This window comes from Vipera ursinii (genome assembly GCF_947247035.1).
Source record: "Vipera ursinii genome assembly, chromosome: 1".
NCBI lineage: Eukaryota > Metazoa > Chordata > Lepidosauria > Squamata > Viperidae > Vipera > Vipera ursinii.
This window is the reverse complement of record NC_139512.1, coordinates 305,522,853-305,549,742: the sequence shown is the minus strand read 5'-3', so window position 1 is coordinate 305,549,742 and position 26,890 is coordinate 305,522,853. Positions and strand designations below refer to the sequence as shown.

The 26,890-nt window shown below is 40.0% G+C and overlaps 1 protein-coding gene across 3 annotated transcripts in view; it reads left to right on the top strand.

The window, feature by feature from the left end:
• The window catches only part of DISP1 (dispatched RND transporter family member 1), a gene marked incomplete at its 3' end in the record, with an annotated part of 70,697 nt that extends 58,613 nt beyond the window's left edge, over nucleotides 1-12,084 (top strand). For all 3 annotated transcript variants that reach the window (XM_083350717.1, XM_083350718.1, XM_083350719.1), the window contains 4 exons: nucleotides 1,489-1,616; nucleotides 2,373-2,470; nucleotides 3,185-3,282; nucleotides 8,485-12,084. In XM_083350717.1, coding sequence (XP_083206843.1) covers nucleotides 1,489-1,616; nucleotides 2,373-2,470; nucleotides 3,185-3,282; nucleotides 8,485-12,084 — 3,924 coding nt within the window. The remainder of the gene's footprint in view (nucleotides 1-1,488; nucleotides 1,617-2,372; nucleotides 2,471-3,184; nucleotides 3,283-8,484) is intronic.
• Nucleotides 12,085-26,890: the final 14,806 nt, after the last annotated feature.

Here is a 26,890-nt window from a genome sequence, read left to right as displayed (position 1 = left end):
CTACAATATTGCATGTCTGATTTGGCTTTTCACCCAAACGTTAATGGATGCTATCATAAGAGTTTACCAAGGAAGAGTTTTGCTTATTCAGCAGAGGTTTTCACCTAGCTGGAACCCATCTGAAGCAAACTCTTAGCACATGGAGTAGGCTTCATGCATATTTATTTATTTTATTTATTTTAATTCCATTTATATCCCGCCCTTCTCCGAAGACTCAGGGCGGCTTACAAGCTTAGCAGTAGCCTTCATTCTATGTATATGCCTGCTTATTAGGGCTTTCACACACACACCCAAGCGGCATTATTACAAAGTCAGCTTAATTGCCCCCAACAGTCTGGGTCCTCATTTTACCTACCTCGGAAGGATGGAAGGCTGAGTCAACCTTGAGCCTGGTGGGATGCGAACCTGCAGGCAGCTGGTGTTACTTAAGTAGGCATTAGCCCACTGCTCCACCATATACTCTATGCATGATAGCTCCCCCTGCAAATCAGAGGGCTGAGATATTTCAGTATAAGAAAAGAGTTATACTTTATTTTCATGTTTAAGGATATTTAAGAGTAGCAGGCAACGTGGTAGATGTGAACATGGCTATATACAATATGGAGGGGGGTGGGAAAGGAAAGAGAGTCTTCTCTCCTGTTATAATAGTTCATTGTTATGTAATAAAATTGAATGATAGGAAATGCAGAGCAAATAAAAGAACTTGTTTTATATGAGATATAAACTACAGGTTTTAGTGCAGCAAGATGTGCTAACAGTCAACTGATTAGTCATAATGAATACATGCAAACTTTAGAATCCGTTTCTTTCCTGAATAGCAGTTGCTGAACAACAGCAGAAGGAGGCTGTTATGTTCAGGTCCTGCTAATTAAAATTTGGGTGTCACTGTGGGAAACAAGATACTCAACTAAATAGGCCTTTGGTATGATCCATTTGAGCTTCCCAGATACATCAAACTGGATGATTTCTGTCTAGAAAGCAATTCCTATGGATTGTTTTGGTGACACGGTTGGTCAGAAATCTTCTATACATTGTGTTGGGTGACTCAGTAAACTAGAAACAAGTCGCTTCTTATTCACAAGCCATGTTATTTGGAAGATGTAGTTAGCCATATATTTTCCACTTTCTAAGAAGACAGCTTCTCATGTTTATCTGAAAACAGTTAATATATAGCATAAATTGCTCTGTCCTGATATTACTGTCTTAATGTTTTTTTACTTGTGTTCAGTTGTGTCTCCTCTCTCCATTTGGCACCAGAGGCTCTTGGGAATTGCGATTGCATGGTGACACTGGGATGCTGGCTATGTCAAGCAGTGGAAGGCTGTGTTTCAATTCGTGTCACTCTGTCATCAGAATATGAACCAATTTAAATGTTTAAGTGTTATCGATAGAAAAGTATTTTTTAATAAAATTCTTCCATTTTAATTTATCTCTGCCTGTTCAGTAAAAGAATAGCATGCATTAAAAATCATAATTGTTCTGCTGCAGGGTTTTGAACCAAGAGGAACTGCTATTGGGCAGAGACTGGTCACTTGGAATAACATGGTGAAAAACACAGGCTACAAAGCGACTTTAGGAAACTATCCATTTAAATATGCAGATGAGCGGGTTAAGAGGTAAAGACTTTCAATCAAATTATCGGCTTTTGGTGCTAGGTGCCACTTATTCAAATAACCACTTCTCCCAAGTGTTTGAATAACAAATATTTAATAAATATTATTTCCTGTCTGCCCCCAAATAAATAGAATTTGCATTTTACATCTGGCTTTTTTATTTGTAAGTTAGTAATAGGATGTTGCAGAAGAAATGCTTTGGAAGGTGCAGAAGCAAAAGTGCAGCATCTGTTTCTGATTAATTAAAGCAACTGTGTGATCCTGAAAACAGGCAAGGTTATATTGCAGGGGATTCTGTGTTAGTGTTCAAATCTGAAGCATTGCACAACCCTAGTAAAAAATTAGGTCGCACAAGCCTACAGACTTTGTGACTTTTTTCTGTGATTGGATGATTATGTGTTATCATAATTTTTAAGTGTGGCTGTCATTAGAAATGCCATTAATCCTTCTGTGCTGTCTTTTTGCCATTTTGTAATGCTTCTGCATTTCTCATGTAATTGCCAATTTTTTCTTTGAAATTTTATAATAGTCAAGTAACTACTCACTCCGTTTTATTGTCAGTTTGAATGCAACCTGCATCAGTGTTTTATCTTTTGGCTTTAGGATAACCTTCTCCAGTGTGTCAGCTTTCCAAAACTCCTCAGTCTGCATTTTGTTTGGTTGCTTTTCTCTAATTTAGTACTTTTAAAATCTAGGTAGTGTTGGAACAAAAATGACTACTTGTAATTTATCATCAGTTTTAAAAATTGTTCTCGACAGTCATCGAGATGGCCGACGGTCTGACGATCACTATGAAAGAGAGAAGAGGGAGGCTGACTGGAATTTCCAGAAGGACAGCTTTTTCTGTGCGATTCCAAGTGAGTTGATTAATATTTCAGCTGTAAAATAAATTGGGCTATGTATTTGCAAGCATGATGAATTTGACTGAATAAATCTCTTTATTTGCAATTTTTCATTTCCCAGGAATTGGTCTTTTCTGTCTGAGAAAAAGAATGCTGGCCTCCATGGACTAAGCCAAATGCATTTCAGTATTAAGACTGTCAATACCGTTAGTATACTGGCAACTGTGTACTGAGGATACTTTAATTTGGGTCTCTGCACCAAGCAGGGGATTGATCTAAATGACCTCTGCCACCCCTAAGATCTTTTACCATTCCTTTTTTAAAATCATAAGTGGACAAAAATAATAAATTTCCACTTTCTTTTATAACATTTGGACTACTGGAAGAAACAACATTGCTCATGGTTGTTAGAAATAAACAGGAGACTTACTCATTTTTTTTCTAAAAATAGCCCTAATAAAAATGATATATTTAAATTTAGCTATTCATTCTCTTGTCAAAGTACAGAGAATGTTTTAGAAAGATATTTTTATGTGTGGGGGAGGAAATCATGATGCTCCCTTTCCATTTTAGCTTCATACAATCCTACAAGCTACATTAGGCTAAAAATTGGTTATTACCTGGAGGTCCTGGGGCACCCTCTTCTATCTGCCCTGTTGTATTGAGTTCCGTTAATTCCAGAGTCCTGTGATACCTGTGATCTTCACAATAGATTAACCTCAATTTCAGGTGATCATTACTCCCGAGTGGTATTTACATCAGCAAGTGGAGATGACTTGTGGAATTTACCAGCCATAAAGTCCATGTGCAGTGTGGAAAATATGCAGGTAGGTAAAAGTGTTAACTTTAATGTAGTGGAATGTACATTTGAAATGTTGGTCTCTGGTCTTAATCATTACTCAGCTGCTGACATGTTGCAGAGTAAGCTGTTGGCAAGCATGTAATGCTACTGCCTGATATTTCTTTGCACACCCCTTTCAGCCCCAGCAATGCCATCCGTTTCTTTTGGGATAGGTTCTTCAGAGTTTCTTTGGGACAGTGCTGATATAGGAACGAGAATTAGTTCAGATTTTCAAAGCAGCACATCATCTCTTCTCCAAAACTCAGCACTTCTTTGCCTTTTAAAATAGTTCATCTGCATAATTCAGCGTGATTCTCTTGCTGATTGGCTACATTTAAATGGTTGGTAATAGGAACTCAAACACATGTATTGTAATTGATGTGCATACACAAATATGCATCCATGCTCTGAGAAAGGAAAGTTTTCTTTGCACCCAGAGATGAAAAAAGACAGTCTGGTCTTGATTAATTAGTTCTGAGCAGGAGAAAATGTTTTCCATCATCCAAATAGTTGCAACTTTTTAAAAATTTCCCTAAGAAACCAGAACATAAAAAGTAACAGGCTGCTTCAGGGCCTTCATGAGTTCTTCTACCATGTGGTAGATGTTAACTTTGCCCATAGCTGAGACTGAGGTCTGGTTTTAACTAATGGCCTTAACTGATGCAGGATCTATGTCAAAATGAAAGACCGGTGTTCATGTGTATGTATTTGGAATGATATCTGAATCTGTCAGTCCTTGGGAGCACAGTGACTAGTATTCTTTGACAAGGAGCCCCTGTCTGCTAATTCTCAGCAAGCAGTTTAGAATTCAGTGATGTTGGCAGAATTTGTGGGGAAGAGAAAAAAGATGATTATGTATCATTGTACCCAGTGTTGACAGCACAAGAAGTGAAACCAGTTAAGATGTTGGAGAGGTGGTTAATATTTACCTAGATGCAGGAATCAGCGGGTGAGAGATGTAATTTTTATTTGTCCCAGATTTTGCACAACCATCCATGAGTTCACAGATGGGTTGGCTACGTTCAGTCAATTCTTTATCACAGATTGATTACAGTGTAACTTAATTAAAATGTTATTAAAATGTTCTCAGCTCCTTTTTAACTTTCTACTTTTGAAACAAGATATTTCATATTACATTTTTTATTATAGTAATATCAATTATACCATAGGTAATCATTTTAGGAAAATTAAAAAAACATTGGTTGTTATTGTGATTTTTAATAAAGTTTCCAGAAAGGTCTGGAAATTGAATCACTCTTAAAATAAATGGAATATTTTTATGCCAGGTGACAGCTGTTAAGATTATTCATCTCTGTGCATTGCCCAAATATGAAGATACATGACTTCCTTTTTTTAAAAAAATGGTTCCATGAGGCTCACTTCATTTTGTTTATAACCTTTTCTGTAGTGTTTAAATCATATCAAGGTGTTATGGTCTCTCTTGACTGGATGTTATGTTTAGAAAATTGCTGGGCTAAGCTGCAAACCTCTAATTTTTTTTTAACTGCTGCCATTTGTATAATAATGAGAAATGTACATCTTCGTTAATCTTTATTAGAAGAGAGAGTCTTGGCTGGAGTCCATATCTCCTTCCATCGCACACTCCACACTCCACGGAGGCTTGAGTTCTTTTGTACTGAAGTCACTGCTGTCTGTTCCAGTCAAAGCAAGTTGAACTGCTGTAATGGTTTGACGGGTTTCAACTTTAAGTCTACTTTAAGGGTTTTGCTCTTTCCTCTATTAAAGGGAATTTTGATTATGCATTCCCAACATGACCATAAGAGAGAGAGAAGCTCAATTCTTAAGCAATGTATTAACTAATAAATAAGGTAAAGGTAAAGGTTCCCCCGCACATGCGTGCTAGTTGTTTCCGACTCTAGGGGCCGGTGCTCATCTCCGTTTCAAAGCTGAAGAGCCAGCGCTTGTCCGAGGACGTCTCCATGGTTATGTGGCCGGCATGACTAGACGCCAAAGGCGCATGGAACGCTGTTACCTTCCCACCGTAGTGGTCCCTATTTTTCTACTTGCATTTTTACGTGCTTTCGAACTGCTAGGTTGGCAGAAGCTGGGACGAGTAACAGGCGCTCACTCTGTTTACACGGCACTCGGGATTCGACCCGCCAAACTGCCGACCTTCCGATCGACAAGCTCAGCGTCCTAACCCACTGAGCCACCGCGTCCCTTTTAACTAATAAATACTTAAGCACAAATTGTCTTGGGCTTGCTGTATCAACTCGAGCCATCTGGTTTTCTTGTTCTGAGGCTTGTAGCCTGTAACTGATTCACATATGGCACCCACATAGGCTTAACAGTAGTACCATATATGGTATGGCTAATTAGGAATGGAATATTACCTAATACTTAAAACACCCTACCCAGTTTGAATTTTCTTTCAGGTTAGGGATAACAGGAGCCTAGTCCAGGAGTAGGCAACCTCGGCTCTTTTATGACTCATGGACTGCAGCCAGCTCAGGAATTCTGGGAGTTGAAGTCCATGAGTCATAAAAGAGCCGAGGTTGCCTACCCCTGGCCTAGTCCAAAGGGCAGCAGAATAAGTGGTAGACAAAAGTCTTCTAGAAAGACAGGTGATCTGCCATTATGAATCTTCTCTTCTGATTCCCTTATAGGAAAATATTGAGAGGATTTTTGGAGACATCGGTGCATAATTTACATATGAGAGGAATATGTGCTGTAGATTTACTGTACCCTCAAAGCTCTCTGCAGTACACAAGTTTTCTTTGCTAAGCAAATCCATGTGGTATGAATAAGAAATCTGAAAAACATTTCCAAATAATACAACTGCTGTGTTTTCTTTAGAAGTTCCCAGACAAGTGGAAAACATCCTGCTGATACTTTTAACCCAGCTTGTACAAATGCCTTTTTGATCAAGCAATAAAATAGACCCTGGCCATCTTTTCTAAAGACTGTTTTTAGAAGGCATTTGATAAGTTCCAGGCTAAGCCTGATCTTCCAAGTATGAGCAGCTAATCCATTTTTATCTTCAGTGAAGGTGACTTTAGCAGCAAAGATGGACAGCCTCTAATGTGCTGAAGAATAGTAGATAAAGCATCATCTCAACCTGAACTTGAATAATTGAAGCACATAATCTTCTTTTCCTCCTTTGTCTAGGTGACCCTACAGGGTTTACATGCTGCATTTTCCTTATAAATCTGAACTCTGCCGTGAAAAATAAGAATATAGTATTCCAGTACTTTGTTTTTATTAGGTAGCTCATTTTTTCTCGCTAAGCTTAATTGATATTTTTATCGGGAAACAATCAAAAGTAACTTATCCTTTTCTTCTTGGAATGTGAGGTGATTTCTTGTTCTAAATTTGTTTTAACAATAATAAGGCCGTATTAATTCTGTTATAATATCCAGGCAGTGTTAGTCTAAATCCTGTTTATGTATGTATGCACGTGCTATAAAAGAGCTGCACTTGAGAAGCCAGTTTTGCAGTGAACTTATCGAAATACACTTGGCTTAGAAATGCTTAAGCAGATGTATAATTCAATCAATATAAATAAAACTGCTAGTGGTTTTGGGAAGTACACAGACTATATCAATATTGGCTTTTTGTTACGCATTCCAATCAAGAAGGGAAATTTGGTTAATAAACACCATGAAAGAAATATATTAAAAGTTATATAACACATTATATAATATATTAATGTCAGCCCAATTAATGGAATGCTGCAGCCTTCTAAATGATTTGTGTAAGAAGATTTATGTAGGAATACTCTTCTTATGTCTATTCAAGTTGTTTCTCCCATTGTTGTGCACATTTCATTACTTATGAGTTGGCCCCAGGAATGTCCTATGACGTCTGTCTTAGTAAAGAACAAGTGGGAAATGGTGTATAGTCTACTTCTTGCCAGGTTTGAAGATCAACAGTTTAGTAGAAGAGTCCCATTTGATCAAGTTGACCTTCAGCCTGTTGACCTGGGTACAAACCATACTGACTGTACTGACACTTGAAACAAGTGGAGGAGTTACTTAACTAGGCAGAGGAACTTCTCTAGAGCTTTTCTCTGCAAGTTTGAGAATAGAAAACAGCATGAATGCCCATTTCAAAGGCTTGAGAGATTATTCACTATAATTTGAACAAATTTATCAGAATTGTCTCTGGAGTTTGACAGTTACAAATTTTGCATAAGCTGTGAGCCTAGCCTTCAGGCATCCTGAAAGCATTATAGCCTGTTCTTGATTTTGTGCATTAGAAATTATAATCAGTTTTGTCTCCTAAAGTTCAGCTGTTCATATCAAATTTTTCCTCTTAAGATAAAATGAATTTGCTTTTGAGAGTTGATTCAACTCCCAAATGAAGTTGACTGATAGATAAGCATAATTAGTGTACTTCTTTATGATATGTGAAGGACAAATCTGTATCAACTGATCTAAACATGTTGTCTTCTTGTCTCTGGAGGTTAACTGAAAAATGTCCATCCTGAAATCCAAGCAGGATTTTGGCATGGAGAATTTGGAGCCAGGGAGAGAGGACTTGTCCTGGTTACTAGAGGCTTGTTGGAAACACCTCTTGCTGCACATGTTCTGTGCTAACATCCTGCTTGGATTTCGGGACTGACTTTTTTCAGCCAGCCACCAGCAACCAGAGAGGATCTTTTTGGCAACCAGCAGCAGCTCACAGCCTTTCCCTGATGGCTTCCCCTTTGACTTTCTGGAAAAACTGGCAGGGAAGATTGCAAATGGCAATCACACGATTGCAAGGTCCATCAAGGATCTCTCCCAGTGTGTGGAGATTGTAGGAGTGAACAAGTGGCTTAGGTGTTTAGATCCGGCAACTTCCACCCTTCCACAGTGGGTAGGGTTTCAGTCCCCCAGACAAAACTGGTATGCAGCTTTTCCTTGAGGATGGAGGAGTCATGGCCAAGAGGGCCTTTGCACAACTTTATTTTGTGTGCCAATTGCACCCATTCCTGGATGGTGATGCCTTGCTGATGATCGCTCCTAACTTGATTATTTCCTGCTTGGAATATTGCAACATACTCTACATGGGGCTACCTTAAAGACTATTCAGAAACTACAGTTTGTCTAAGGAATAATTAGTCTAGGGAACAAGCAGCAACTACACAGGTAGTGATAAGCACGATGATATCTCCATGTAACACCACTACTGGTCATTTATCATTGGTATTCAGTTATAACTCTCTGTTTTCTTCTTCCCACAGATACGATCCCATGCTCAGTTTGGGGATCTCTGCCAGAAGGTCACTAATGCTTCATGCTGTCCCAGCTGGACATTAGGCAATTATATTGCCATTTTAAATAACAGATCATCATGTCAAAAAATAGTGGAGAGAGATGTTTCTCATACTCTGAAGCTGCTCCGCACATGTGCAAAATATTATTATAATGGGACCCTGGGGCCAGATTGTTGGGATACGGCAGCAAGAAGAAAAGACCAGCTCAAGTGTACAAATGTGCCACGCAAATGTACCAAGTACAATGCTGTTTACCAGATACTTCACTACATAGTGGACAAAGATTTTCTAAGCCCAAAGACCTTGGATCATGGCTTACCAGCTTTAAAATATAGTATGCTTTTTCTACCTACCGAAAAGGGAGACAGTATGATGAATATCTATTTAGATAATTTTGAGAACTGGAACTCGTCTGATGGAATCACCATCATCACGGGGATTGAGTTTGGAATAAAGCACAGCTTATTCCAGGACTATCTATTAATGGATACTGTGTATCCTGCTATAGCCATAGTGATTGTTCTGTTAGTGATGTGCTTCTATACCAAGTCCTTGTTTATCACACTGATGACCATGTTTGCAATCATCAGTTCCTTAATTGTTTCTTACTTCCTTTATCGGGTTGTATTTAATTTTGAGTTTTTCCCCTTTATGAACCTCACTGCACTGATTATTCTTGTGGGTATTGGAGCTGATGATGCTTTTGTCTTGTGTGATGTGTGGAGCTACACAAAATTTGACAAGTCTCATGCTGCCACTTCGGAAACCATGAGCATCACTTTGCAACATGCGGCTCTTTCGATGTTTGTTACTAGTTTTACTACTGCTGCTGCCTTCTATGCTAATTATGTCAGCAATATTACAGCAATCAGGTGTTTTGGTGTTTACGCTGGCACTGCCATTTTAGTGAATTATATCCTAATGGTGACATGGTTGCCCGCAGTTGTGGTCTTACACGAGCGGTATCTCCTCAATATTTTTAGTTGCTTTGTAAAGCCACAAGCAAGAGTTTACAGTAACAAAAGCTGCTGGACAGTGCTGGGCCAAGTGGTCCGTAAAGTATTTTTTGCCATCTCAGAAGCATCTAGGATATTTTTTGAAAAAGTGTTGCCATGCATTGTGATAAAATTTAGATATATTTGGTTGGTCTGGTTCCTAGCCTTAACAGTTGGGGGAGCATATATTGTGTGTGTAAATCCAAAGATGAAGCTACCCTCCTTGGAACTAGCTGAGTTTCAAGTATTCCGGTCTTCCCATCCTTTTGAGCGTTATGATGCTGAATTCAAGAAACTTTTCATGTTTGAACAGGTCCATCATGGAGAGGAGCTTCACATGCCCATCACTATTATCTGGGGGGTCTCTCCTGAGGATAACGGGGATCCCTTAAATCCTAAAAGCAAAGGCAAGCTGAAGCTAGACAGCACTTTCAATATTGCAAGCCCAGATTCACAGCTCTGGATTTTAAAGTTTTGTCAGAAGCTGAGGAATCAGACATTTTATTACCAAACAGAAGAGCAAGATTTCACGAGCTGCTTTATTGAGACATTTAAGCAGTGGATGGAAAATCAAGACTGTGATGAGCCCGCTCTTTATCCCTGCTGTAGCCACTGGAGCTTCCCCTACAAGCAGGAGGTCTTTGAGTTATGCATCAAGAGGGCCATCATGGAACTTGAAAGCACAGGCTATCATTTAGATAGCAAAACTCCTGGCCCTCGCTTTGATATAAATGATACCATCAGAGCAGTGGTACTAGAGTTCCAAAGCACCTACCTTTTCACCTTGGCATATGAGAAGATGCATAAGTTCTATCAGGAAGTGGACACTTGGATTTCAGAGGAGCTCATTTCTGCTCCAGAAGGTTTAGGTGGTGGCTGGTTTGTGAGTAATCTAGAGTTTTATGATCTCCAAGATAGTCTCTCTGACGGTACTTTAATTGCCATGGGTCTTTCTGTCACTGTTGCATTCAGTGTAATGCTGCTTACCACATGGAATATAATAATAAGTCTCTATGCAATAGTCTCAATAGCAGGAACTATTTTTGTCACAGTTGGATCCCTGGTTCTGCTGGGTTGGGAGCTAAACGTCTTGGAGTCTGTTACCATTTCTGTGGCAGTTGGCTTATCTGTGGACTTTGCTGTCCACTATGGCATTGCTTACCGCTTGGCTCCAGATCCTGATCGAGAAGGGAAAGTTATATTTTCTCTAAGCCGCATGGGCTCAGCAATTGCTATGGCTGCATTGACTACATTTGTAGCTGGAGCAATGATGATGCCTTCTACAGTTTTAGCCTATACACAGCTTGGCACCTTTATGATGCTCATAATGTGCATTAGTTGGGCATTTGCAACTTTCTTTTTCCAGTGTATGTGCCGTTGCCTGGGACCCCAAGGAACATTTGGCCAGATTCCTCTGCCCAAAAGACTACGGTGTGGTGCTTTCTCCCAGGCATTGTCAGGTGGCCAAAGAGATGGAGAACAAACTAAAGCTCAGTCTGTCAATAAATACCAGTTTGATTCAAGACCTCAGAAAGCAGATGTAGAAGGCGAACATGAGCACTATGAGTTACAGCCATTAGCATCCCACACCAGCAGCGATACTGCAGTGGAGAAGAGAACCTGTGAAGAAATGCACATCTGCCCTGAGTTCTTCAGTGGCAGGCTGTCAAACCCACATACTCTTCACTCAACATATAACACAGAACTGAATGTGAACATTAACAGTGAATCAGGTTCAGCAATGTCATCCTTGGGTGAGCAGGATCCCACTTGCTATTTGTTGAGTCAAAACGAACAGTGTCATTCTTTAGAGCCACAGCAGCATACAGACATGAAATGCTCCCGTCTGCATCAACATAGAAATGAAACATTATGCTATCGCTGCTCTCTTTCATCTGGGAACATACAAGTCCAGAATTCCCTAGTTCCCATCAGTGCCTTGCTTCATTCTTCTGGTGGTTATGTGAATGCTGTCCAGCATGTTCTCCACTGTAGTTGTCTACAAGGCAGGTTCCAAAGACCCTTGCTTCAAAATTCTCTTCCCCCAAATGTTTTTCTCCACTCAGTCCCTCGTTTTCAGTCCCACAGTCCTCCAGACACTGAAGAGAACTCAGCAGTTCTTCCAAATGAAGTAGGTTCATCCTCCTCCCTCTGCAAAAGAGTGCTTATGAAACCTCTGTCTGAAGTAGAACAAAGATTGTCTGACAATCAAATAGGGCTGTGTAGTAACTACAGATCCAAAGGAGATAAAACTGTCACTGAAGTGAACAGGAATGAAAATAAAAGTTCTTCATCTAAGCCAAACAAGCAAGCTCAAATGGAGGGTGTCCAGGGTTTGCCCCAAACTGCTCCAGGGATAGAAGCAAAGAATCAAACTGAGAAATGTTTGGAAAATGTTACGGTAGAGGCTGGTCCTGAGTTTTGCTCTGAAAATTTAGAGTATTGTAGCCGAATCATAACAAAAAAGTGCAATTCTGTTGAATGTCCTGTGCCAAACACTGAAGCCCATGTGCCTCCTCTATTAGCACACCCTGAACTTTCCAGTGAAAACTTGCTAATAAAAACTCTTTAATAAATCTTAGCCTTGAAAGTTTTTTTTTGTTCCTGTTTAAAAATATTAAAACATTATTCCAAAGTTTGAAGTCGATTAGACTTATCCTTTTGGAAAGTCAGCTCATGTTTAATTCAGATTGGGCTGTGTAGATACCCAAAGCATGTAAGCGTGGGATAGCCTTTCAAATACCCTTTTTCTGCAACTCCTGGCAATAGAAGATGGAGATGGCGAATACTAGATTCATCAGCATGCTCCTCTGATTGTTCTTGCTCATAAGGGAGACAAAAAAGGCAGGAAATACCTGGGAGGTTCTCCAGCCAGGGCACTTCATGAGGGGAATGAGAAAGGGGAAGCAGTGCCATTCCATATCTTACCAATTCCCCTTCAGTTATTCACTGTATGGAATGACAGTTTGATCAACAGTGTAAGACAAAATGTCTGTCACCAAATGTATAAAAATGTCTTTATGTGGCAAATGACTTAGATGTTACACTCAGAATCAATCAGTTGGGGGCTGGGGTAAGGAGGGAAAGAAAACCCTTTAAATAAGGAAAAGGACTAATAGCCAAATTGTGAATCCACCAGGCTTTTCCAGATAACAGATTTTCCACAACTACTCAGGAATGCCTGCAAGAATAGGCCTAAATGAATCTGATCCATCCCCCATGGACTTGGTGTTAACAACCATTGTCAGCAGATGTGTTCTCTGAGACTAGTAGCTTTGCCACATGCAGAGGTGGTGAAGAAGCCATTATTGGTTAGTTATAAGGCCTTGTGAATCATCACTGTAGAAATCCTAGCTCCAGTCTCCCAGGTGCTTGAGGGTATCTTCCCAATATACCTATCTCACAGGAAATTTCTGAGGCCAGGCCTCCACCAAGAACTTAGTACTACCTTCAGAAACATTTAATTACCTCCAGAATTCCATGCTCATTGGAGAATGTTGGATGATGGGAAACCTGTGATGGAGATGCTGGTCACTGAGTATATCTAGAACATAAAAGCAGTTCCATAGTCCAAGCATCCATTATTTGCTAAAGTGATCAGCCTTCATCCAAAACACATGCACACACAGAGTGTTCCTATCGGTGAGTCTATATAAGGATAAAATTTTATGCATGCAGGGTTCTTAGCTCTGCTTGGACCTAACACTGAGGAGCAACAAAAGTGTCTTGACCTACTTTACTATGAGAGTCCTAAGAAAAGATGCTCTACTATGTCTATCTACTCTTTACTGGTACCCATTATGGGATCCCCAGCTAGTGCAGTACACATATCCCTTTCTAGACTTTGAATTAATCATCCATTTAGCCCAGAACATCATCATTCTACACCTAGACTTGATCTTTATGCCCAAGGTGAATTCAATAGGTCCAGAAGATGATCCTCCTCCTGCCTCTGTGGCAAAACCAAGTAGAGAAAGATCAGTCACCCAGCAACATCTACCTAAGAACAGAGGAGCTCTGGGTTTCAGATGCTTTCCTAATTTCATTTCCAATAACTCCACTTAAGCTGCAAAGTTTCACCAGTTCGACCTATAGGCCTATCAAGGCCTGTATCAAAATAGTCCACAACATAAACAGTAATGACCCATTCCATTGGAAGCTCAGCCAGCTTGGCTCATCTACATCTTCCCAGGAGAAATTGTAGAACTGTAACATAGTTCTCTTTTTTATCTATTATTAAAAATTACAAGCTTAATTCCTATCTTCAATTGGCCCATCTTTTAGCAAGAAGGTTGTCCAAAATTAGTGCCCAGCAATGACAAGGGCCCTCTGAAGGTAAGAACCTATTCTCAAAGACAACATTCATTTTTCTCACTGGTTCCACATGGAAGATGTTATGTTGGACTTGGAAGATCCATTCTGTATAGCAGAGAGAAGACATCCAATCCACCCAAATATTGGCAGAAAAGCAGAAAATAGGTACTGGAGAATACATCCATATCTGTGGCCAATTTTGGGGAGATTCTCATATTTCTTTATTTCTACTTTTATTGAAAATTCTTTTTCTAGCTTGTGATTCTGGATATGGGAAAGGAACCAACCCCTTTCATTGGTCTTAGATACAAAATTGTGGTGTAATGTATATAAAATTAAATTACCCTGGTCCTTGGCTACATGTTCCTTTCTCTCAAACTTTGGAATTAATATTGCAGTTGAAATCCTAGGAATCTTTGCCAAAATGTTTCTTGAATCTCTCCTGAAATGTATTGCAAAACTAAAATATATTTAGTCCCATAAATCAACACACCGGAAACACAAACTCTTTTATTCTGAAGATAATGTACAGCTTATTTTCTTTTTTTAGGAGAAGCTTTTTTATTCCGTTTTATTCTGTTCTTCCATTCTAAAATACAGTAAGCAGGTAATAGCACCTACCAATCTTATTTGGGATGGAAGGTTATTCATAAGTTATTCATAAACATGGTCAGTTTTCATCTAGTATTTGAAGTTGTGCTTCCTCTTGCTCTAGTGCAGGGGTAGGCAACCTTGACTCTTTTATGACTTGTGGAGTTCAAGTCCCAGAATTCCTGAGTCAGCCTTGCTGACTCAGGAATTCTGAGAGTTGAAGTCCACGAGCCATAAAAGAGCCAAGGTTGCCTACCCCTGCGTCTAGTGCAGACGTGTCAAACACAAGGCCCGGGGGCCGGATCCAGCCCGCGAAGTGGTTTCATGTGGCCTGTGAAGCCATCCTGGAAACAGTGAGGGAACGGCCCCCGCTGCCTTGGCCCTGGCCCAGAGACCCTCCTCCTGCCAGAGACCCTCAGATCTGTCCCACTCCTGCCCAGGCCCCCATAGGCACCCTTGATGCGAACGATGTAGAGCTGGCCACACCCACCCAGTATGCTATACGCACTCTAGCCACGCCCACCCAGTAGGCCACGCCCACCCTGGCCATACCCACCTGGCCCCCTGAGGGCAACCGCAATGCTGATGCGGCCCTCAATGAAATTGAGTTTGATACCCCTGGTCTAGTGCATGGTTATCCAACCTTTTGGCTTGCCTGGGCCACACTGAGTGAAGAAGGATTGCATTGGGCTGCATATAAAATATATAATTCATGTATATAAATAAACCTTTTTTAACCTATTTTAACCTATTTTTAAATAGTTTTTACGAACTTGTGGGACTGCATTACTAGCTGTGAGTTGGACACACTTGCTCTAGTGCTTTGTACTTTCTTTTATAACCTTTGAAATAAGAAATGTTATACAACCAGGGCTAGCATAAATAAATAAGATTTTAATAGTCTGTCAGCAATTTAATATCCTAAAAATGTATTCTGACTAAACACATGAACAAAATAATAGAGCAGAGAAAGTACTAGACACCTTTCCTTTGACTACTCTGTTTATATAATTAATATCTCTCATTTCAAAATGTCCTGCAAGCAAAAGAAAAGAATGTAGATATTAAAACAAACTGGTTGCAAATTCATCATGACTAATGAAATGTACATTTGGCCGTTTTCATAATGTCTGTTCTAAGAAAGAGCTTATCTCGAGGGGATGGGAGATTGGGAAGATAACATTAAGAGAAATGTCCATGTAACTTGCCTTGAGATCATGATCAAACTGCTGCATGCTTTGTTTTATAGCATGCCAGATTCTAATTTATTAATATGTAATTATATGAATCTAAATATATTAAGGTCATATAGAGTAAGGAGAAAGATAAATACAGAGAAGATGTACAAAGACACATTGGCTCCCATAAGGCTCTGTTCCTCACTTCCAGTCTAAATCCTTGGAAAAGAACAGAGAGAGACTTTGTATGACTGCTTTTTCTTAGTTTTTTTTTCTGCTCTTGCTCAGCAGATAAGCCATAGCATGGCAACAGCATCTGTATTGGGAGCAGTTTTTCTAAGAAGAGGAAGAATGTGGCATTGGCTCCAAATGATTGGTTATTTAATGAATTATATGACAATCTTGTCAAACGTAGTATGTCCTGATCTGTTGGCTAGCTAAGAATCCTGGAAAATGCAGATGCTGGGAAAGGCTGGATAATATGAAAAGATGAATTTCTGTCATACTCATGACTGGACTTGTGGCTGGCGACTGTGCAAACTAATTGGTGGGTTTTTGGTCTGACTGATTGAACTCTTCTTATTTTTGTATGTATTTTATGCAAGAGATATAACATTCTTTTCTAATCTGGTTGAACTCCTGATAGTTGGATGTCAGTTCCATAATTCCAAGAAAGCAAGGCCATCAACCATACCAGATTGAGAAGACACCAGGTCAAAAATAAGACTAACCTGGAAAATTTGGAGATCAAGTCTCCATCTCACAGAAGTCTCTTTATCATTCTGATGAGCCACAAATAAACTCATTCTAAAATTAGCTGTTATTCAGTTTAAGATAATTGAAGTTAAAATGAAGGGGGACACAGCCAAATATTTGCTTACTTTCTTGTCTATCCAGTGTTTTCCATCCTTAAGAGAGAGATTAACTCATGATTGAACATCTGGCATGAACTCCAGTTTGCACTTGATTAAATTAGAATGAGGATGTTCCCTTGAAGAAGAATTTGGAGTACAGCATATTCTGCCAGATAGAAATGGGGCAGCCTGTCCAAGAAAAATCTCTGTGTAATTTCATATATAGTACAATCAGGTAGATATTTCCTTTAAGATTTATTTTAAAAATATCTAAAATGTTTTACTGTAGGAAACATTTAGTTACGAATTTGCTTGCTAATTGTAAGAAAAATATATTACAGGCTTGCATGGGCTGTTTCTACGTTCCTTGCTTTTGAACCTTAAATGTGATTCTCATAAATAATAAAATCAGAGGTAGATTTTGGAATTACTGTATCTCTGCAAAAGAAGGCTGGCACAAATCTAGCTAGCATACTACCATAGGAAGGCTCAGTTAAAATGCTATTATCTTTAGGAGATTCACTGATAGGAGTTCCCAATGTTTGTTGAATAGTCCCCAAACAGTCTGATTTCTCCTTTTTCATCAGCTATTTTAAGAAGGGTGTGTTTGTTTAAAACTGAAAGGAGGACACATTCATATGTTACTTTTCTTAATCCATCATTATATGAAAAACAAACATAATTAAATTTGCAATATACATTTTTAAAAACAAGAACCTTTGAAATTATGAAATGAATAGCTTCCATCTCTACTGCAGATTGGATAGGGGGGGGGAGAGAGATTGAACAGCCAGTCTTGACAAATGCTATTTGAAACAGCCTAATGCTTCAACGTATACAAATATCCTGTAGGTTAAGGGTCAAGAGTCATAACTGCTAATTCTTTGAGGAATAGAACAGAACAGAACAGAACAGAACAGAACAGAACAGAACAGAACAGAACAGAACAGAACAGAACAGAACAGAACAGAACAGAATAGAATAGAATAGAATAGAATAGAATAGAATAGAATAGAATAGAATAGAATAGAATAGAATAGATGGAAGGGACCTTGGAGGTCTTCTAATCCAACCCCTGTTCAGGCAGGAAACCCATACCATTTCAGACAAATGGCTGTCCAGTCTCTTCTTAAAAACTTCCAGTGTTGGAGCATTCACAACTTCTGGAGGCAAGTCATTCCACTGATTAGTTGTTCTAACTGTCAGGAAATTTCTCCTGAGTTCTAGATTGCTTCTCACTTTGGTTAGTTTCCATCCATTGCTTCTTGTCCTGCCTTCAAGTGCTTTGGAGAATAGCTTGACTCCCTCTTCTTTGTGGCAGCCCCTGAGATATTGGAATACTGGTATCATGTCACCCCTAGTCCTTCTCTTCATTAAACTAGACATACTCAATTCCGGCAACCGTTCCTTATATGTTTTAGCCTCCAGTCCCCTGATCAGATGAAACAGGCATTTTCCCACCTGCTCAGAACAGAAATCCAAACTAAAGCATCTCATATAGATAAATGGCTGTTTAGCCTCCACTTGTATATATCTAGCGAAGGGCAGCCCATCACCTCTCTGGGCAATTAATTCCACTGAACAACTGCTCTTCCTACTAGTGAAGGGGGAAATTCCAACGGCAGTGATTCACTTAACAACTGTGGCAAGAAAGGCAGTAAAATGTAGCAAAATTCACTTAATGAATGTTTCACTTAGTAACAGAAATTTTGGGTTCAATTGTCATAAATCGAGGATTACCTGCAGTGTAATTTGGGATTAAAGAGCGATTGACCCAAAGTCACCCTGTGAAGCTGAGTGGAACTTGAGTCTCTCCAATTTCAACTCCCAGTCTCTCATTTCTGGCCTCCTTAAAAGAAATTTGAATTCACATTTACAGTAATATATGTAGGATGAAAACCCTACTAAAGAGATTTACATAAGTCATAAAGTACTTAAGTGAGTAATTTGCAGTAGCCCCAGGTGCATATCTAGTTTCCCCCCCCCCTCAATATCCTCTTGTATAGTTTTGTGTCTGCTTGAGTCCTTTCAGTTCCTTTCCCACGTGGACTGTTCATACTATTGCAATCACTTAGTATTTATTGAATGTGGTAAAATAAGCAGATTTCTTCTCCACTAAATTGTTTGTTGTTGTTTTCTTTCTTTCTCTCCTCTGAATGAAAAGAAAGAATTTTGCATTAAAAAATTCATGGGGGAGGGAAAAATAATTACGTATATATAATTAAAAAAAGGTAAAGGTTCCCCCACACATGTGTGCTAGTCTTTTCTGACTCTAGGGGCCGGTGCTCATCTCCGTTTCAAAGCCGAAGAACCAGCGCTTGTCCGAGGACGACTCCGTGGTCATGTGGCCGGCATGACTAGACGCCAAAGGAGCACGGAACGCTGTTACCTTCCCACCGTAGTGGTCCCTATTTTTCTACTTGTATTTTTACGTGCTTTCGAACTGCTAGGTTGGCAGAAGCTGGGATGAGTGCTCACTCTGCTACGTGGCACTCGGGATCCGACCCGCCAAACTGCCGACCTTCTGATCAACAAGCTTACTTATACTGTAAACAACTATACCCCAGAAATAGCTATGTAAGCACACAGAATCTGCTATGAAAGCTTGGGGAAACAAACTGAATACTGGAACTTCTGAAAATTAGCAACCAAGTATTGAGAAAGTTCAGTCAATCAAACTATATACAAGTGTATCTTCCCAGGAGGTAAAGTATCGTAATTAAGATAACTCTCTAGTTTCCCTCTGCTGCTCTCATTATTTGCCAAGGAAAAGTGAAATATGGGTGGGTTAGGCCCTTAAGCAAGAATCAGAGACAGCTTTGTGGGTGACCCAAACAGCTAGTTTTTACAGTTTTTCATTCTTAGGTAATCATAAGCTAAAAGAGCTTTGTCTCAGAGTCAAGCACTAGTCAAAAATGCTAATAAAGTGTAATACATATTAAAAAGCTAAATTCTCTCTTTCCAGTTGATTAAGTGCATCCAAAGCAGCTTTTCTCAACCTGATGTCCTCCAGGTGCATTGACACTGGATCTTGCCCCATATTTTGAAGGCTGTTGAAAGAGTACAAATTCCAGACAGCCTAGATAAGGGGATTTATCTTAGTTTCAGACCATTCTTTGCAAGCGCTGGGATGAAGGAGCTGCAGGGCCAACTCTTACATATAATGGAAATAAAAATACAACATGCTAAATCAGGGTAGGTAATCTGTTTTCAGCTGGGGCACACTGGAATTTGATGGGCATGTGAGTGAATGGCTTCCATTGTGAGCATGATCAATCACAAGCTATCCTCAGGCAAAAGCAATCCAGAAGACTCCTCACCATTCCATTAGGATGTTTGGGGGGGGGTCCCAATATATCATCACAAATAAACAGATTAGTAGAAACTGATGTCAGATTTATTGATTGATTGAAAGGGTACAGAGAAGAGCAACAAAAATGATTGGGGGACTGGAGGCTAAAACATATAGGGAACGGTTGCTGGAATTGGGTATGTGTAGTTTAACGAAGAGAAGAGTGAGGGGTGACATGATAGCAGTGTTCCAGTATCTCAGGGGCTACCACAAAGAAGAGGGAGTCAAGCTATTCTCCACAGCACCTGAAAGCAGGACAAGAAGCATAGGATGGAAACTAGTCAAGGAGAGAAGCAACCTAGAACTAAGGAGAAATTTCCTGACAGAACAATGAACCAGTGGAACAACCTGCCTCCAGAGGTGGTGAATGCTCCAACACTGGAAGTTTTTAAGAAGAGACTGGACAGCCATTTGCCTGAAATGGTATAGGGTTTCCTGCCTGAGCAGGGGGTTGGACTAGATGACCTCCAAGGTCCCTTCCAACTTCTTCTTCTTCTTCTTCTTCTTCTTCTTCTTCTTCTTCTTCTTCTTCTTCTTCTTCTTCTTCTTCTTCTTCTTCTTCTTCTTCTTCTTCTTCTTCTTCTCCTCATTATCATTATCATTAAATTAAATGTGGCAGATGGCTGGTGGAGGTCTGTGGGAGCAGATTGTTGCCTATAAACACAACAACAGACCTGCAACAGATATTCCATCCGCCCCCCAAAAAGTTGAAAAATACAATTTAAAACTTTGAAATAATATATCATACTCCCTAAGAGGTATGATCTTGATAAGCCTCTCCAAGAAAATCATCCATAGAAGATCTGTTTAACTTCTTAATATATAGTGGGTACACTGCAGATGGATCTTTCAAGTTCTGATGTAGAACCTGCACTCCATCTAGTCAGAGTGAATAGAGTAGAGCAGATTGTGAAAGTAATGACTATCACAGAAAGTACACCTTGTTGTAAAAATCAGTTTCATAAACAAAACTTGAAACCTTCCTTTTATCCTTTTCCCCCCACTTTGAAGCTAGTCTTGTTTTTATAAATTTGCCCCTGAATTTATGTACTGTACTTAGCTACCCTGTATTCTTACAATCCCACCTTCAGCATTTCAGTCAAAACCCTCTTCCTTTGGTTATCTTTAGAAAAAAAAGGGCAAATTCACTGGAGACTTAAATTCATAGAAGTCTTCTGCACACGATGGTGGATGCTAAGTGAGGTCCATAAAACCAGGATTAGTAACAGCTAAGGGGCAGGATATCTTGAACTTTCAGTCACTTTTGAATCACTTGAAGGTGAAAGGTCATTCAGAGGCTAGTAAGGAAGTCAGTATTATTTTTATCAACCTAGAGCAGGAATACAGTGACCTATATTTGAGCTGACTTCCGTCCCTTTGTGTATATTGCTAAGTCAGGCTAATAAAAATATCTGTAGAAATCATGTGAGTTCTTATGTCGCTTTTCTCCCAGTCCATGCATTTTCTAAGTGAGTTTGTTCCACAAGTCACGCCTCTTAGCACTTGGTACTAGCATTTGCAAAGTCTCCTATTTGCCTACGTGTCCCCGATTATTAATTCTTTGCTTTGGGTTGTGCAACAATGGTTTTGATTTCGCATTTAATTCAGCTCCCGTGCCATCTCTCATGCAGTTCTGCAGCATTCGTACTTCCTTGAGTGAGAAATAGTTTATAGAAGAGCTCCATTCCTCTGTATCAAAAGACTTCTGCTGTTCAGATAAAGTATTTTAAACTATAATCCTATCATACTCAGGAATGAGTGGAGAGGCAAAACATTTGAAGGGCCCAATCTAGAGCTCTGGAAGTTGCCTGACTGACTCCAGTTCATTTCAAAAATAGTTGGATCTGATCTAAAGCCTGCATCTGAAGAGTGATTGCCAAAGATGAAACTGTTTCTCATAAGGTACAATGAGAAAATGTACTCCACCCCTTCTCCATCAGAATGGGCTTTTGACAATTTCAGTATTCTTTTCCTAGACTATTGAAGTACTTGTTCTATTCTGATTAAGATTTTGATTAACAGACTAGTTGCCACTTCCTATACTTTTAAATAGGAAGGTATATTATTTCGTTAACCCAAAAGAATCAATCAATCCATCAGAATAGAGCTGGAAGGGACCTTGGAAGTATTCTAGTCCAGGGGTCCCCAACCTATGGGCTGTGGCCCACTACCAGGCCGCAGCCTCTTGGCCAGTGGGCCACAGCAATGGCTGGCTGGTGCACACACGTGTACACATGTACTCCCTCCCACTCATGCTAGCACCCAGGCCCTTTGTGCATGCACACAGGCGCAAATGGGGCCACTTGCACCTGGTGGGTGTACGCGGTCCATTTGCGCATGTGTGAATGGAGCTGCTAGTGCCGCACCAGTGCCTGCGGCCGGCGTCAACTTCCCTCCGTCCAGTGCGCTCCCACAGAGAGGGCCTCCTCAGGGTGCCTCCGATCAAAGAATGCTGATTGGTGGCCCCCAGGGGAAGGGCGTTCTCTGTGGGTGCGCCAGACCTGTGGAACCGCTTACTGGTTGAGCTCCGGATGGCCCCCGACCTTCGCTCCTTCCGGTGCGATCTCAAAACCTTCTTTTTTGAACAAGCTGGCCTGGTCTGACGGGATGGGGTTGGGTTTTTTTTATAATTAGTTTTAACTTTTAATATGTATTAATTACTACGGGCATAGTTGTTTAATCACTTTTTAATTTTTGTATCCTGTTTTTTATTATGTATTGCCCTGTTCACCGCCCTGAGTCCTTCGGGAGAAGGGCGGTATACAAATTAAATTATTAAATTATTAAATTAAATTTGCATGCACGCAGACGCTTATTTAGAAGCTGCTCTCCTTCCCTCCGGGCCGTGAGCCTGAAAAGATTGGAGATCTCTGTTCTAGTCCAGCCCCCTGCTCAAGCAGGAGACCCTATGCCATCTCAGACGGGTGGCTGTCCAGTTTCTTCTTGAAGACCTCCAGTGATAAAGCCCCCACAGATGGCAAGCTGTCCCAACTCTTAAATAGCTTTTAGTTATATGTAGGTAGAAGATACTCTTGCTTTTACTAAATTATTTTTATAGGCAAGTGGGACTACATTATATCACCAGAGAGTCCATCTGATAATTGCCTGCCTGATTATCTAATTACAATCACAGCACCAGAATTCTCTGTGCCCCTTACGGTTTGTTCTCTTAAATGAGACCAATTAACTTTTCTCATAAAGGAGAGGCAGTGATTCACACATCCCAGGCTAGCATTTTGCAAACAGAGTGATATATTTTTCTTTCCCCATAGGCATTTGCAATTAAATTCTTTCAGGTCTATGCAATATTAATTACCTGTGAAATATCAGGGGTGGGTTTTTTTGAGACATGCATAAAGATTCATTTTGATATTCTCTTTCAGGGCAGCAGATCATGTGCATCAAGCTACATGTTAGAAAATGACAAAGAATATAGCTCTAATCACAAAGCAATGTTGTTTTCCCCTCCTCTTTTTCTTCAGGGGAATTTCAAGCTTCAATCTAAGGCAGTGATGGCGAACCTTTTACAGACTGAGTGCCCAAACTGCAACTCAAAACCCACTTATGTATCATCGGGTGCCGGGTGGGAGTGGCTGCGGTGTAATGGCAGACTGGGTGGGACTAAAAAGTTCAATCAATCAATGCCAACCTTGCAAGATCTTTTTTTTCTCCACGAGAAGTTAAAATTGATTGATTAATGGGACGTGTGCCCACAGAGAAGGCTCTGCGTGCCACCTGTGGCACGCATGCCACAGGTTCGCCATCACGGATCTAAGGGAACTTGCAGGAGTTTTAGTTCCTGACATTGCTCTAATTCTTTTTCCTCAGGATTGCTAGTTCCATCAGAGCAGCAAGTGGTGTCTTCACTCCAAATCTCTTAAGGGTGCTTTTTTCATCACTGAACACCATTGCCCGTGAGGCAGCTTTTGGCACCTTCTTTTCCACTCACTTGCTGGCAGTTGTTCTTGTCCATCATAGCACCTTCCTGGTTTGCATTCCAAAATGCTCACGTACTGCATTGGCCCTAAAGTGCTTGTCAAAAGGGGGGAGGGCTTGCAAAGGCTGCACTTCTGACAGCTTTCCTGTTGAATGCAGTTCTTTGTTCTCTGCTGCAAACTTTACTGAGCTTGAACCCATCTTTGTGGACATCAGTTGGCTCGCACAATACCTCTGGGGAGCCTGTGCCATCTCAGAGAAATATGTAGCTTTCATTAGTCATTGCTTCTAATGAACAAGATTCTTTTTTTCCCAAGGTTAACAAAGAGAGCTGATGTGTGTACCAGCTGGATCCTGCAGTTCTCACACTACTTCTGATTTCATAATTATAATTTAGGATTAAGAGATCTACTCCAGACTCATATTACCCTTGCTCTTCTCAGCTCCTTTGTGCAATTTGCAATTGCTGTTTATGAACTACTCTTTTTGAAAATTCAAGGAAGTTAGAGTATTCTGGTCTAAGAAAAGGGACTGGCCTTGTTATTGACCTATAGTTATTTGGTAGAAACCTTCAATTGATCCACAATGCTTGATTGGAGATTACTGGAGGGAGTAGCAAGCGTCTTCATTCCTTCACTGGCACAGCTCAGGAACAATACTATTTGAAAGTCCATATTTTCCCCTCCCTCATGAAACAATCACTGAATTCTTTGGGACAGTGCAATGCTTAGTCCTGTCACCATCACATCTAGGTTCAATATGAAGGAAAGGACTGCTTATATGGTACTGCTTATGAAGAACATCTGAAAGTTGCAATTTATAGGTATATCTTGGTTCACCCATGTTACATTTCTGCCTTGGGAGCTGTACTGGAACCCAGTTTGCTTCTGAGTGTGGTTCAAGAAGCGATTACCTATAAAACCGTTCACAGTATGGGGCTAGGTTATTTGAGGGAATGCATTTCTCCAATAGTTTGTACTTATCCTACTAAGTCTGTTAGGATGGACGTGCTCGGGGTTCAGTTTATTAAATCTGGCAAGATCGATGAAGCAGGCCTATTCTGTTGCAGCATTTATTCTCTGGAACACAGTCTTCTTGAATTAGAAGACCACAGGTGATACCTGGACTGTAGACTAGACTGGGAAGATAAAAAAAAGCATAAAAGTAGTCAATGGAAGGCTATTTTCATTTTGTAACCAGGAAAGTTCTAGGAATGCATCCACCAGGAGCCCAGATTGACAAGACTTTACTTGCCATAGCAGAAAGCAGTGTTTGATTTATTTGGCTGATCTTAAAATAAACGAAGCAGGGTTTCACTTGGCTAGTAATTAGCTGGGAGGTTGCCAGGGTATTTATGCCTTGGCCAGTTGAGGATAATTAAGGGTGGTAACCTTTTTAAGGAAGGATCACAAACTCAGAGAGAAGCAGTGAATTCTACACCAGAGAATCTGGCAGTCACAGGACTGCTGAAGTGTATGGACTACGTTTATTGTGGGGGGAGGGCTTGATATGCTTGCCTCTTCATTTTGGCTTTTAGAACATTTGGGGGAAAGGAGAGGGGGATGCACCATCTCATTATGGTTTTCCTGTCAGTAACTGATGTTGCTTCTTCTCAAAAGCAAGATAGTGCTGTTTGAGGCCTCGGCATTTGTTGAATACCTTTCCCATCAAGATGTGTGGTAAATGGAGCTCTCTCCTCTCCCTTTTTAAGGTTTGAAAAGCTCTTTTGAAGTCCTACTACTTCAACTCAATTTGGCCATCCTTGTCTTAACATGGCAATCCGTTCTCTTGTCAATTAAAAGAACAGCTTCCTCACCTGCTCATACCTACTACTAATAATAGATTGGGGAAAAATCTCCATCTTTAACAAGAGTTTTGAAAAAGGTTGCAAAAAAAAAATCCCAGGTGGCTGGTGATTCTTTTTTTGGGTAAAGTCTTGAGGACTTGGGTCCTGGTATAGTAATAGGTTAAAAATGGCTGTAATAGTTTGTTAACTCAAAGAAGGATTGTTTCCTTTTTTTATTTTGAGCCTAGCTTTGGGTGGATAGCTGTTTTTCCTTTCCAGCTTTACTTCCCCATTTCTAATCATAAATACAAGATATTTAGTATCTTTAGCCTCAGATGGCATTATTAGCGTTTATTGTGATTCTTGCTTCCTAAAGTTTTGATACTACTTTTCCTAATGCTTAGATGATCTTTGCCATTGATTCTATATAGGGTAATATAATTAAACTATGCCTCACACCATTTACCTCTTGTGCAACAATTTGTATAGTTACAGTACATTAATATTTAAAAGTGGCTGTAGCTCCATGTAATACAAAAAGTCTTTTAATTAACTGGAAAGGTCCTTGAGGGAATGCAGTATTTTCTTTGGACTCTCTTTCCAATGCAATTTGTCAATAGCCTTTAACCAAATCTAAGGTCAATAGGTATTGTGCCTTAAACAGGTGACCATTTTGGGGTGTTGTAACCTGTCAAAAATAGTTTCGCTGTGTTGCCTAAGGTCAATGTAAAATTGAACTTCCTATTGAGCTTTGATGCCAAAATTGTGGTATGTATTGTGCTTCATTCTTTAAGGCTTCCTGACATGACCTTGTGTAATAGCTTCAGCATTCCCAGTGTCAATCTTATCCTAGATTCATAGTTCCTAACAGATTTGTAAATCTTTCCTGGAAAATTTGCAGAAATTCTTTCAGGTCTTCTTTTGAGGTTGACTTCTTTAGTTTTATTGACTACTTTCTGTGGAATTCCAAGCTCTCCTACACTTGGTTCATTGCTTTAAATTTATAATCTCATATGCCAAGGATTTTTAGGATATTATTTTGTTAGCAAATCAATGCACTTTTGACTATAGTCTCTCTGCCTTCCAGAATAAAGTTAATCAAGAGAAATAGATGTGATTAGAGCAATGTGTGAGCTTTCCCTCCCTCTGGTCTTTCTCATACGCTATCTAACTTGACATTCCTTAGGCAAATTTGAGCTGTAGCTCTTGTAGCATCTGCCTTGGACTTTGGCCCCAGCAGAAGTGACCAGACCACTGTGAGTAGATCATTTTTCAGTGCTTTGCTTTGCACTGTCTCACTACCTTCATAGTTGCAATGTTAATTTTTTTAAAAAATCATTTTTTTAATAAGATGCTCCTGCCAGCCC